At 56.5% G+C, this 13727-nt stretch overlaps 1 protein-coding gene across 1 annotated transcript; it reads right to left on the reverse strand.

The window, feature by feature from the left end:
• Positions 1-4859: 4859 nt before the first annotated feature.
• On the reverse strand, positions 4860-13387 carry LOC119099158 (leucine-rich repeat-containing protein 15). The gene is made up of 4 exons (XM_037222263.1): positions 13219-13387; positions 7993-8565; positions 7067-7710; positions 4860-6554 (listed from the first exon to the last, which is right to left on the reverse strand). The coding sequence occupies exons 1-4, from the start codon at positions 13261-13263 to the stop codon at positions 6086-6088; spliced, it is 1731 nt and encodes a 576-aa protein (XP_037078158.1). The 5' UTR covers positions 13264-13387; the 3' UTR covers positions 4860-6085.
• Positions 13388-13727: the final 340 nt, after the last annotated feature.

Below are 13727 nucleotides of genomic sequence, written 5' to 3' on the forward strand. Positions count from 1 at the left end.
CTCTTGCGGCCGGTACCAATTGCCTCGATCACATTCATTGTCATCACACGAATGACCAGCTCGCGCTGTCATGTGACCACTACACGGGCGTGTTCCCCTCATGTTGTAAGCTGCCCGCGGTGGTGCCGGTGGTCCCGGGCTCCGGCAGGGATCATAATCCGCGTCACGTGACGCGGCCACGGCCCGCCGATTACATGCGCCTCTTGCCGGCGAAGGGTCTGGGTGTGGGTTCCAGGTAAGGGGTGTGCCAGTGGACCGACTGGGCGCGCGCTGTTCATCCGACACCAAAACTGAGACTGAACGAGTGCTGCTCGAGAGGGTGGGTGGGGGTGGGAGTGGGGGTGGGGGTGGGGGGGGGGGGGGGGGGGTTGGGAGCGCATGACCCGGTAAGCTGCCGGAGCGGCCGCCTTCCTGACCTGTCAGCTTCACAGCTGTATAGTCCATACTTGTACTAAATGTTGATCCTTGTCACGTAAAATGCTCCGCTTTCTCCATAATTGGACGTTATCTGTGTAACATAAATTCAAATGATTAGCATTTCTCTACAGGTGTAGGGCTCTAAAGCGATAGTTCAGGTTCAGGTCTATCGATTAACATATTTTGAACACGAGATGCTTGTGGTTATCCGTAGAAGTGAATAACCTCATAGCATTCGCCGTAAACCTTAGCTAATGATATAAAAAAAGAATAGCGACATGGATAAAACATGATATAAATGATAAAACATGACGTGATACAAAGCGACATAAGCTGATCAATTTTTGGGTAATTGCATAACATCCAGCCTCCTGTTTTGTGAATGCGTGAATGCCATTCACGCTCAGTTTCTCCAAGAGGTCGCATGACATTGAACGAATCGCGAACCCCTCTTAATCGAGCGCGGATCTTTTGTGCGCCCGGTTTGCGACATTTTGCGGTGAAAGTCTCCGTTTCGAGGGCACTCGTCGGCCATCTTCGCCGCCAGATACGACCATCGCCCCGACGTCCGCGGGTCTCGCGCTGAAATCTTTGTGTGGCTGCCCGGTAAAGATACGCAGCGGGGAAGAAAGGAAGAGGGGAGGCCCGGGATGAACAGCAAGCGGCTTAACGCCTGATATATCGCCGGGAAATGGCCATAAATTAGGCTCCGTTTCTCTCGTAGACGGAGGGTCGGATAGAATAGCGGGACCGCACTGTGTACCTGGTCTGCTGGCCACATCGCAGGATTAACAGATCTCCCAGCTCAATTTCATTAGGTGCGTCCAAGAACGGTAGAAATGTCGGGCATGTCATTGGTTAATAGAGCCCTCTTCTTATCATCTGTATGAGTGCAAATACGCTTTTGGGAAAATATACAATTGCAAGCGTATCAGCCAGCTTATTCGAGTGTTAAGCCAAACTGAGATGAGCCTGGGCTTTTCATCAACAACTTTCAAAGATACTGGCATAGTTTGGGTGGTCTTGCACCGCCCAGGACATTTTAAGCATTTTTCGACCAAACTGTATCCGCGTCATTTAGGTCAAAGTCGGTGGCGGGTGGGATGCGCGATGAAGCGCGCAATTGACAGCCCACCTTGCCAGCAGCATGACGTGGGAGCAATATTGACATGACGTGAATGCATAGATCCATGTGAACACAATGACTTTACGTTAATTTGGTCTTTGACGCATCAACGCACGAACACACATCGACTTGAACATATTATCAATGCGTAGCACGTGACGGCGCATCCGCATGGCATGGAGGTATAACTCAAACAAATACGCTACGTCCACTGGCATCGATAAGGATCACGATGCGTCAGTGAGCGCAATGGCTGCGAGTTTCTCCTCTGAATAATAAGGCTCGCAAAAACAGCCGGTTTTTGATCTCGCTGCAGCACATTTTGTTGCACCTCGCCTTTTCGCCTGACATCTCAGTTGGATCAATCGCAACACCTTTCGACCTAAGTCTCACAAATCGTCCTCTCTCCGTCGGTGAAATAGCATTACTCCCTCATGAGACTCTGGACTCCCGTCCGGTCTCAGCCAGCCCGTGACCTCATTATGGGCTGACCCCGGACTCCCGTCCAGTCTCTGCCGTGCCCTCACCGGCAGCTCTCCGGTCTCTGCGTCCCTGCCGCCCTGCTCGGTCCCAGGCAGACCCGCCGCTGCTCCCATGGAGGTTGTGTAGCGGCCCCGGCTAAATCCAGTTGCGCCCGCCGCCAGCGTCGCCGTCGGATCGAGCCAGCATGATGCTTGCTCGGTCCGACGCTTCTGAAGGTTCTACAACAGCAGCGGTGTCTCTCGGCTTCATAGCGGTCAAGTGAGGCGCCTCTCGGCTCTGGAACGGTCAGGTGAGGCGCCTCTCGGCTCTGGAATGGTCAGGTGAGGCGTCTCTCGGCTACGGGACGGCCAGATAAGCTATCTCTCTGCTCTCGAATGGTCAGGTGAGATATCTCTCGGCTCCGTGCCGGTCAGGTGAGGCGTCCCTCGGCTACGAGACGTCCAGATAAGCTGTCTCTCTGCTCTCGAATGGTCAGGTGAGATATCTCTCGACTCCGTGGCGGTCAGGTGAGGCGTCTCTCGGCTACGGGACGTCCAGATAAGCTGTCTCTCTGCTCTCGAATGGTCAGGTGAGATATCTCTCGACTCCGTGGCGGTCAGGTGAGGCGTCTCTCGGCTATGAGACGTCCAGATAAGCTGTCTCTCTGCTCTCGAATGGTCAGGTGGGATATCTCTCGGCTCCGGGATGGCCAGGCGAGGCATATCTCGGCTGCGCGACAGTCAAGTGAGACGTCTCTCGGCTCCGTGACTGTCAGGTGAGATATCTCTTGGCTCCGGGATGGCCAGGTGAGGCATCTCTCGGCTACGCGACGGTCAAGTGAGACGTCCCTCGGCTCCGGGACGGTTAGGTGAGGCTTCTCTCAGCTCCCGGACGGTCAGGTGAGGCGCTGGGCAGCTTTATGCCCTTGCTCACCGACCCTTAACTGAAGGGGGGCATCAAAGCTCATCTTCGGGTACGTAATATAATGGTATGGAAAATATTGTGGCCGGGAATAACTGTAAATTTCTTTGAATAATTTACCAGCCCTTATGTTCAGGAGTCCATGCAAGATGCTCTTAACAAGCACTGGCTGATTAATTTCCGCCAGTAACTGCGCTGCCTGTGCTGAAAGCCGTTTCCCGGCACTAAGGAATGCTACCGTCGAATAATCGCATTGCCCGGCAGCCGAGACCTCTGTTTAGAGCACTAATAAGAGTACTGGTCACTAAGTCATCAGGAGCATCTTCCAAGCCGCCAGTGCCGTCGCTGCTAAGCCAGCCGACCCACAGCCAGCGGCTCACTCGGGCTGCTCGCTGGCTCCGCGCCCTCCACGAGCCACCTCCGCCGCACGCTCGGGCGGCCCGCCCACCTCAGGCGCTTACCCGGGCGACCCGCCGCCTCCGCGCCCGTCACGAGCTGCGCTTCGCTTGGGCGGCCCGCCGGCCCACGCCCGTCACGAGCCAGCTCCGCCGCTCACTAGGGCGGCCCGCCGGCCGCGCGCCCGTCACGAGCCGCGCCTCGCTCGGGCGGCCCGCCGGCTCCGCGCCCGCCTCGAGCCGCCTCCGCCGCGCGTTCGGAGGCACCGATTGATGACGATCGCCACGCGGCCACATCGCCGTGTGTACGGCCAATCTGTCGGGCCCGTGCGCAGTAAATTACCGCACTCTGTCTGGTAATGGCAGCCGGGCATTAGCGGGCGGGTCGGAGCTAGTCGCCGCCGCCGCGCTGCCGCCGAGCGCTTCCGGCTGGGGACGGCTGTACGAGCTTCCGAGCAAGGACTAGATGGGCCGCTTTCCGTCAGCGAAGAGGGCCACTGAATGCTTATCTTAGATTGAGGACACTATGGCGTAGGTAGCGTTTCGCTACCGTTGTGTGCGATCCCGTAAACACGCTGGCAGGAAGAACATCTACTAACGCATGTGCTGATGACCATATCGATTAGCATAGCTCGACTCCGTTGAGTAATAAGCATCTACGTGCTTTTGCAAACGTTATCATGCGCTTTGCATGAAACGACGTTTTGTAGTGGGAAATCATTCTCAGGGGACTTGTGGCCGATCAACTTGCACATTCCATCGTAATTGGCGCATTATCTTTTGCTACATAATGTCCACACTTGAGGAGAAGCACAGAACTGCAACATCTGACGCGCGATCTGAAGCTGTCGTCATATATGCTACGGCTGATCTATTTCATGGTAGCGGCGTCCGTAGTAGCAAAGTACGCCGCGTAAGCTGACACCGTGCTCGCCGGCTTCGTCATAATATGCCACCGAGTCCGTGTACGCCGCGTAGCTGTAGCTGCGTCCGTATCGCAAAGCACGCCGCGTAAGCTGACACCGCGCCCTTGCCGCGGGCCCGCGGGGACAGTTCACTCAATGATGATGATACTGCTCCCGTTAAGTACGCCGCGTAAGCTGACACCGTGCCCTTGCCGCGGGCCCGCGAGGACAATTCACTCAATGATGATGATACTGCTCCCGTTATTAGTTCAGATTGCTCTACAATGGAGAGTGGATGGAGCGAAGTCGACGGTCCGTGCACGGCCGCTGCATCCACTGCGAGACCATCAACGGGACGCGTCAACGCCATCAACGGGACGCGTCAACAGCACAAGAAACCGCAGTTCGCCGACCCTGGGCTGGGGCTGTCAGCTACACTTGCCAGCTTGTACAATCCAGTGACAGGCCGACGTCGTTTGACAGATTGCGGCCTGTTGGACCGGATTAACGCAGACTCGAATGCTCGGCAGCTATTTCAGAGGAATGTCGCGCCGTTGCCGCACGTGTTGGCAAAATCAGGAAACGTTATTTAAATGGCTTTAACATAGCATTGCTACAGGTCATCGCAGAGACAGAGATTTCATCCATGTATTGCGGGACGACATTGGTGGGCATAAAACGCCTCAGAAACTCCGACTCGTAAAAGGTAGCACACAGTGGTATACCCGGCACGACGCCACGGTCTGATGCCGCTCGCGAGAGCAAGATGGCGTATTATAGGAACAGAGGTGAGCAGCACGAGCCTCGACGTTCAGTTCGGTCGACCGGCTCGCACCAAAATATAAATCACACGTCGGTGATTGGTGACACTGGTGACAAGTCGGTGATTTGCAGACGCCGCCGACAAACTGAGCTCCGAAGTCCATTAGATGATGGTTCCGTTTTTAGGAGGTGATCCTTGTTCGCTAGCGGCCAGCTGGCTGGTCCCACGTGCTCTGCGCGCACATGAGCAGCTTTAGCATGCCCAGTGTCAGTCTGACGCAGACAGCGCATCTGCAGAGCGTCACGATTTGAGCCAGCGGCAAACAGCAGCCATAGGAGGAGCACGGCAAAAACAGCGCGTCTAACGGAGATAAACTGAGCCGTGATTGGCGCATCAGTCAGCGGTCTGCAGGCAAGGTCACAGGCCGTGCCGACTGGGCCTGAATGGAAGCGACGTGGGGAGGGGACGATAACGCGCCGATCCTCGCAACACGACCTCGCAATGCACATCACCCGAGTGTCGAGCGCAGCCGGGCGCCGGGCGTGAGCGGACACGAGCACTAATCATCAGCTGGCAGCGGGCATGTGAATGACTATGGAGTCGGATGCTCGTGGAAAAAGATATGGCGCCCTTATGGGTGTAGTGTATATGATGCATCTCACTGGCGCCTTACAAATCGCTCGTTCCGCACATTTATCAACAAAAACACGCTAAAGCGTTGGAACACCGCGCGGTGGTCGGTAAGCACATAGCTGGCAACATAAGTAGGAATAAAAATACCAGTTCCTGTACTTGCTCTTGCTCCACCGTCCGATCATATCAGACAGACGCAGGACACATTCTCGAGTATGTCTTCACCGGAGGATTTAAAAGCCTCTGCAAAAACACGTCCAACAGCTACACACTGCTATCGCTCCGCAATAAATCAACACCGATGTCCGCCGCTTCCAGAAGAAACCTGCCGGCAAAGCAGCGCAGAGCCGACGACTAGTGCATCCGAATAATCCACGGCGTTCAACCACGTGGCACGCGGGCCCTCAGCGTCCTGCCGCTTCGCCCACCTCCGACGGCCGCCAGCCGGTGGCGGCGGCGGCGCCTAGCCGTTCTGAAACTCGCCCAGCCGCTCATCGTCCACGAACGGGCTCTCGTCGCGGCCGTTCATCTCGTCGATGGTCGCGATGCGCACGCGCTTCTTGTTCTTGTTGACGTCCGCCTTCTGGTAGACGTCGGCGTCGTCGCGTTCGTCCTCGTGCGTGTAGTAGATGGCGCTGTGCCTGTTGTACACGAGCAGCGCCAAGATGACGGCCGTCAGCAGCAGTAACGCCAGCACGCAGCCCACAATCACGCCCAGCTGCGAGGAGGCGGCCGCGTCCGGCGAGTGCGTCATCACGGCAGCGCAGTAGCGCTCGTGGCGGGCCTCCTCGCCGGTCGCGCCGCCGCCGGCCTCCCGCTGGCGCCGGCACCACTCCGCCGGGCTCTCCTCTGCCGCCTCACCGCAGGGCGGCAGCACCGTCTCGTTCAGCTGTTGCACCTCCACGCCTGCCATGCGCGGCGGTTGTGCGCACCTGCAGGGAGCGGCGTGGGATCGGGTTAGCCAGGCTGACAGCTGGCTCTGCAGAGGTCGGGAGCTGCTCGGAAGCGACAGTCGCTGGGGCTTGAGGCAGGCGCCGTCACAGGTGCGACGCAGCCGGCATAATCCAGATTGGGGGCAGCAACACGGGAACGATATTGCACAAGACATGCCACCGACATACGGAATGTGTAACGCCAGTTACTCATACTGCGTGTCTTCTCAGCTCTCACATATCAACTCGTCTTGCATACAATAGCTCGAAGGATATGCAAACACCAACAGGTTTCGCGGATTTTTGGCATGCGTACTCAGAGGCCCATTGGGCTCCGAGTCTTATTTCCTCCAATACAAATGTGCAAATACGAGACAAGCCGCAATTACATTCGCTGATCAAACGACATCCGATTCGCTGCACGACATCGAATGCCCCTGGGCGCACAGTTCGCACCACCGCCGGCTCACCGCAGGCAAGGGGGCTGGGCTCGGGCACCACTGACAGCTCACCGTAGGCAGGAGGCTGGGCTCGGGCCGACACAGCCGTAGGCGTACTCGGCGGCGCGCAGCCAGGCCAGCAGCGGCCGCACGCGGCACGCGTCGCAGGCCCACGGGTTGCCATGCAGGCGGACCTCCTCCAGCCGCTCCAGCTGGCGCGCCACCGGCACCGACAGCGCCGACAGCTGGTTGTCGCTGACGTCCAGCTGACGCAGCCGGCGCAGCGGGCGCAGCATGTGCTCCGACAGCGACAGCAGGTAGTTGGCCGACATGTTGAGCGTGACGAGCTTAGGCAGCGACGCCCACAGGCTGTCAGACAACGAGAGTACGCCCATGTCGGCCAGGTTGAGGTGCTGCAGGCGCGGCAGGCCGCCGCCCACCGCCTCCACGTCACGCGGCGCCATGTCGTTGCCGGCCAGCGAGAGCCAATGCAGATGGTCTCCGAGCGGGCGCAGCACGGCCGCCGTCAGCGACGACAGACCGTTGTACGAGAGGTCCAGCCGGCGCACGGTGACGTCACCGAACACCCCGGCCGGCAGCGTCGACAGCTGGTTGCGGCCGAGGTCCAGCTCGTGCAACCGGTGGCCGCTGAACGGCAGCGAGTCCACCGACGAGAAGTGGTTGCCGGCCAGGAGCAGCCGCTTCAGGTGTCGCAGCTGGGGGGGGGGGGGGGGGGGCCGGGATGAGCGAGCGCTTCTGGAGGGTGTTTGGTAGCTGCTCCAGTGTAACGTTCTCCGAGTGTACACGTGCGTGTGTGAAGCGTGAGAGCACATCACACGCTCTCCTTGGAATATTCAATACTTGCCATGCTGAGAATTCCCCAAGACACGAAACCTCTGCGCGTAAATATGACTTTTACTGATGACTTATCCCGAGGCCGGCCGATGCTGAGAGCAGACTGCCGTAAGCAGCGCCCAGGCCCGCCCCTGCACGCTCACCTGTTCGTATTCGCCGGCGCGCAGCGTCGACAGGTGGTTGTCGCTGATGTCGAGCACCTCCAGCCGCGGCACCATCTGGTAGAAGCGCGGGCTGATCTTGGTCAGGTCGCAGCGGGCGCAGCGCAGCTCGCGCAGCTCGCTCACGTCCTTGAACACGTCCGGGTCGAGGCCGGCAGGCGAGTTGCCGCTCAGGTCGAGCTGGCGCAGCTCGGAGAGCCGCAGAAACATGCTGGGCACCAGCTCGGGCAGGCTGTTGTCCGACAGGTTCAGAGAACGAAGCTGCGGCGTGAACTGAAACGCACCGCTGGCCACAGCGCCGATCCTGTTGTGCGACAGGTCCAGGTGGCGCAGGTTGCGTAAGCCCTTGAAGTGGTTCTGGTACAAGTTGGTCAGCAGGTTGTGCGAGAGGTCCAGTTTGCGTAGTAGACGGAGGCCGAAGAAGGAGTTCTCGCCGATAGCTGGTACTCCTGACTGGGTGATGGTGATCTCCTCCATGAAGGCCCTGAACCGTTTGAAGATGGGTCCGATCGTCAGCTGGTTGGGGTTCCACTCCGGCGCCGTCACCACTAGCACCTGAGGCGATCATGGCAGCGATGTTAACCTCGCTGTAGCTGCCTCAGATGATAGCTTTGTTTAAGGTTGTACAGCAGGGCGTCAAGAGCAGAAGGCTGTATGCCACGCATTCCACTTGCTTGCGCCCAACCCTTCAGTCTATGTTCAACACTACAATGCAGAGGCTGAGTTAGTTCGGCCGGCCGACACTGGACAAATGCAGCGCCGTCCTATCTGAACCGATTTCAGGGTTTAGTACGGAATAAAAATATAAAATGTAACATGTAAAGGCGGTTCTTCTGGTAAAAGCGAATACTTTAAGACTACTAACACCATAAATAGCGTTGTCGAGATTGTTATCTTGATAAGCAACATCGACTGGGTAGTATTATCGCCAATTACCGCTCAATAAGTGGTCTGTCCTCACACTACATCCGACCAAACCACCACTAAGTAACTTAAACTATAAAACTGTGAGCACGCCCATCCCATTCACTGAGGGCTATCAACTCCCAGTTGGCCTCATTACTTCATTTGTACCTCATGTACAAAAACGGCCTGGTCCGATTGGTGGCAGCGCTGACTGCGCCCCTCGCTGGGAACAGTGAGACCGGATCGGCTGCCCACCATCACCATTGCTGTGTCCGACAGCCAGAACCGAGTCGGTCACGTGATCACGGCGGCCCGGTCACGTGACCGGACCGCCGGTGAGCTGATCGCTGGTATCCGGTGCGCTCGCCGGACACATGATAACCTCAGCCAGTCATGCGGCAACGGACGCCACCGCCGCCGCCGCCGCCGCCACCACGGCAACAGCGAGTCTTCGCTTGTCATCGCTCGGGGTCCGATGGACGCGCTCTGGGCGGACCAGGTGTCCAAACCACCCCGGGCCGGCACGTGTGGGGCCCTGACATACCGGGCGGACCAGGTGTCCAAACCACCTCGGCCGGCACGTGTGGGGCCCTGACATATCGGGCGGACCAGTCACCATCGGGCAAGCGGGTCCAGTATGTACACTAAACAGGCACAGCAGGGCGGACAGCAGGCCCAGCAGGGCGGACAGCAGGCACAGCAGGGCGGACAACAGGCGCAGCAGGGCGGACAACAGGCCCAGCAGGGCGGACAGCAGGCCCAGCAGGGCGGACAACAGGCCCAGCAGGGCGGACAGCAGGCACAGCAGGGCGGACAGCAGGCCCAGCAGGGTGGACAGCAGGCACAGCAGGGCGGACAGCAGGCCCAGAAGGGCGGACAGCAGGCCCAGCAGGGCGGACAGCAGGCACAGCAGGGCGGACATTAGGCACAGCAGGGCGGATATGAGGCACAGCAGGGCGGACATTAGGCCCAGCAGGGCGGACATTAGGCACAGCAGGGCGGACATTAGGCCCAGCAGGGCGGACATTAAGCCCAGCAGGGCGGACATTAGGCACAGCAGGGCGGACAACAGGCCCAGCAGGGCGGACATTAGGCCCAGCAGGGCGGACAACAGGCCCAGCAGGGCGGACATTAGGCCCAGCAGGGCGGACACGCCCGTCATTAGATACCTAGCTGCACCTACAGATATCTCCTCGGTGTTACAGATATCGGCCTTGGTTCAGACGACCCACCTCATGAAGGGATCGCTAGAAGCTACGATCCAATGATGACGATAAAAAACAACAACTTGAATTTATCTGAATATGAAAGCTCGATTTTTGTGCTGCATGTTCAAACCGCATGTTTGGACCAACACAAATGCTTGGTCCAGCGGCTTGGTCTAAGTACTCCTCAGATCCTACGTGGCGAAATTTCAGTCCGGCAACAACTTCGGTATTTTACGAACTGCGAATACGTTTATTACTACTTTTAGCCCCACTGTTATTGCAAGTCGGAGTCAAAGTCGGATGGGGACAAAATCAAATGGCAAACGATATCTGTGGTTGAAATCACCGAGAAGACGTTGAAAGACATCTCGCACGCCACGTTAGAGTTCACACAACACACTTCAAAATAATCGCAATTTTTGAGCGACCTCAGGGCAATGCATCCTCTCTAGCAGAAGCTTATTACCAGACGGAAGGGGCCGTGCACATACGAATCACAAGATTTAGCAAGCGTTGAGGGTAATACCAGGGCAAGGTCGTGAGAGGTAAACTTTTTTGTCCTTCCGCCTTATGCAACCTTTCGGTTGACAACGGTTTAAAAAATGTATTTGCTATAACGGCATAATTATCACAAAGGGACGACACAAGTACCCTTAGTTCGAAGCTCGCCGGTTTACCACTCCCCCCCCCCCCCCCCTCCCTCTCCTCCTTTGACCGCTAGGGATCACCCGTGATCTCGTGCACATCGAATGGCCCTGCCTGGTAAGCAGACTACGCGATAACAGACATGACAACAAGCCAGAGCAAGAAAGGAGACGGCAAACTGCATCATGCTTAAGTAAGAAGTGCTGTGCGGTCCGTCATCAGTAACGCTACACCTTCGTGAGCTCTGCCAGCATCGAAGACTGTGTCCCTCCAGAACGTGCTAAATTTACCACCTGGCGGGTACGGACAATGTGGTGGATGTAACTGGAACGATTCGGGAGCTAGTCTAGAAACTCGGAAGGGAGTTGCCTTCGAACTTCCTAGGCTTCCGCGGGTTCATGACTGGATAACACACGTAGTGACAGTGTAATATGCAGAGCACATATTCATAGCGAGTGTATTGAACTTCAGCACGTGTGATCGAGAATTAATACCGAGAACTCCTCGGTCGATATCTTATTCAAAGCCAGAGGCCCAATCACCAGGAACTCGACGAGGAATCCATACAATGGACCTATCTTGAACGGCGTCACCAGCCATAATGAAATTGGGATTGCAGCTAGATCAAAGGGCGTATACTCCCCATGGCACTCTCAAGAACCGATTTCCGAAAATGCTTTCGAGCTCTTTTACTCAGCTAATTCCTCTTAATGGCCTCCAGCGAAGCCATGCGCGCGTCGATGAACCTGATTATGAAGTGATGAAGTCTAAATACGTGTTTATTTGCTCGACTCACGCGTGACACAATTTAAAAGATAGCGCGGTGTGCGTGCGGATGACGACAACCATCTACAAATAAAATATGCACAAGCCAGTACGCACTTAGGATGGGATGGATGGAACATGGAAGAGAGGATTCGAACCCGCAATTGCAAAATACCGATTGCAGCCCTCTTTTGGGACTGCACATGGATTCTAAGCCAGTTTAAAAAGAGGGACGTTACTGAATACCGAATTTCAAGTTATTCTAGCTTTGCAACCCAGTCTATATCGCAATCTTCAATCAACAAAAGATCCCTTTCAACACTTATGAATAATTCTATCTCAAAGCAATATAACTCTGATCACTCGATCGTCGCAGAACTTGTCCGACCAAAAACCCAAAATGTTTCATGTCTAACCATGTTAAGGTTACAATTTCCAGTGCTTGCATTGATAGCGCTGTACGCTATTATCCATCGCGCAAACAACAAATTTTGAGCGAGCGTCTCGGTCTCGATTAAATTTATTATTAAATTAATTAAATTCTCTGGTCTCGATTAAATTTAAACCTGTACAGTTTGATGTCGTCAGGACCGTAGCTAGGCTGTACGTTTTGCATCCAATTTTGAAGCTTTCAGATGGGTGGACCACAAGCTACCGATATCTACACCTTGCGTTTGCGGTATCACATATCCATCGTGGCATTAAACGCATTCAGCAGTCACGCAAAATTCAGAGGAATTATCGCATCCGATCAACGAATGACACTGAACATTCATCTCTTGCCAACGAAACTGTTCCACTCTTAAATGAGTTGCGTTACTTATCTGGCCAGGGACAACAGCGTCTCCAGCGTCAGCGGGCTGTCGCTCTGTCAAAGCCTGCCTTGGTCCATGTTCTCAGCCCTTCACTCAAGTGAGGCACTCGGAATCGTCGCACGGCCATACCAACCAGCACGTTCAGAGGACAGCTCGATCTTCTTCACCTGCGCGCTCAGAGGACAGCTCGGCTTTCCTCACCTGCACGCTCAGAGGACAGCTCGGCCTTCCTCACCTGCGCGCTCAGAGGACAGCTCGGCTTTCCTCACCTGCACGCTTAGAGGACAGCTCGGCTTTCCTCACCTGCGCGCTCAGAGGACAACTCGACCTTCTTGACCTGCGCGCGCAGATGACAGCTCGGCTTTCCTCACCTGCACGCTCAGAGGACAGCTCGGCCTTCCTCACCTGCGCGCTCAGAGGACAGCTCAGCTTTCCTCACCTGCACGCTCAGAGGACAGCTCGGCTTTCCTCACCTGCACGCTCAGAGGACAGCTCGGCTTTCCTCACCTGCACGCTCAGAGGACAGCTCGGCTTTCCTCACCTACGCCCTCAGAGGATAGCTCGGCTTTCTTAACCTGCGCGCTCAGGGGACAGCTCGGCTTTCTCGACCTGCGCGCTCAGGGGACAAATGGGCTTTCCTCACCTGTACGCTCAGAGATGCTCTCGGTCTTCCCTGTGCGCTCAGAGGCGTCCCTTCGGTCATACGCACTCGGTCTTTCACAACTGCGCGTTCACATACACCCATTCGGTCTGACACACCTGCGCTTTCAGAGCCGCCCCGCCGACCATAGCCATCTGCACGCTCAGAGGTGCTACTCCCTCTTACCGACCTGCGCGCCCGGAGGCGCCGCTCTGGGTCCCTTACTCACCCGGGTGTCGATGTCCATGTAGTTGAGGAAGGAGGGGTCGGTCATGCCGCCGCTCTCGCAGCTGACCCTCTTGCGACCGAGCCCGTCCGGCCGACAGGAGCAGCTGGCCGGACACCGGGTCTGACCGCAGCCGACCGCGATCAGGCAGCAAACCAACAACGGCAGCAGCATCTGCAGCGACGGACACGCTCCGTCAGTCCCCAGCCTTCCGCGCGGCCAGGCCATGCTAACACACGCTGACCGGTGCGGTCGCCTACGATGGCATTCGTGTTCGTACTGGCGAAGGTTGGTGCGAAAGATCAAAACGTGTTGCAGCAATTCACAAACCTTCTGAAACAGAAGATTTTTCAAAATGCGGACGTGAATGTATCTAAGAGGTTCACGAAGAGTAAAAAGCGAATACCAGCATCTAATTTGCATAAACAAATTACGAAAAAGCATTCGCAGCTGCTTGCAAGATGCTGTTCAAGTACGCGCGGGTGGGGCTCAGAATTTGCAGATTCTACTTC

The sequence above is a fragment of the Pollicipes pollicipes genome, unplaced genomic scaffold (assembly GCF_011947565.3).
Source record: "Pollicipes pollicipes isolate AB1234 unplaced genomic scaffold, Ppol_2.1 Scaffold_4740;HRSCAF=5597_pilon_pilon_pilon, whole genome shotgun sequence".
Classification (NCBI taxonomy): Eukaryota; Metazoa; Arthropoda; class Thecostraca; order Pollicipedomorpha; family Pollicipedidae; genus Pollicipes; species Pollicipes pollicipes.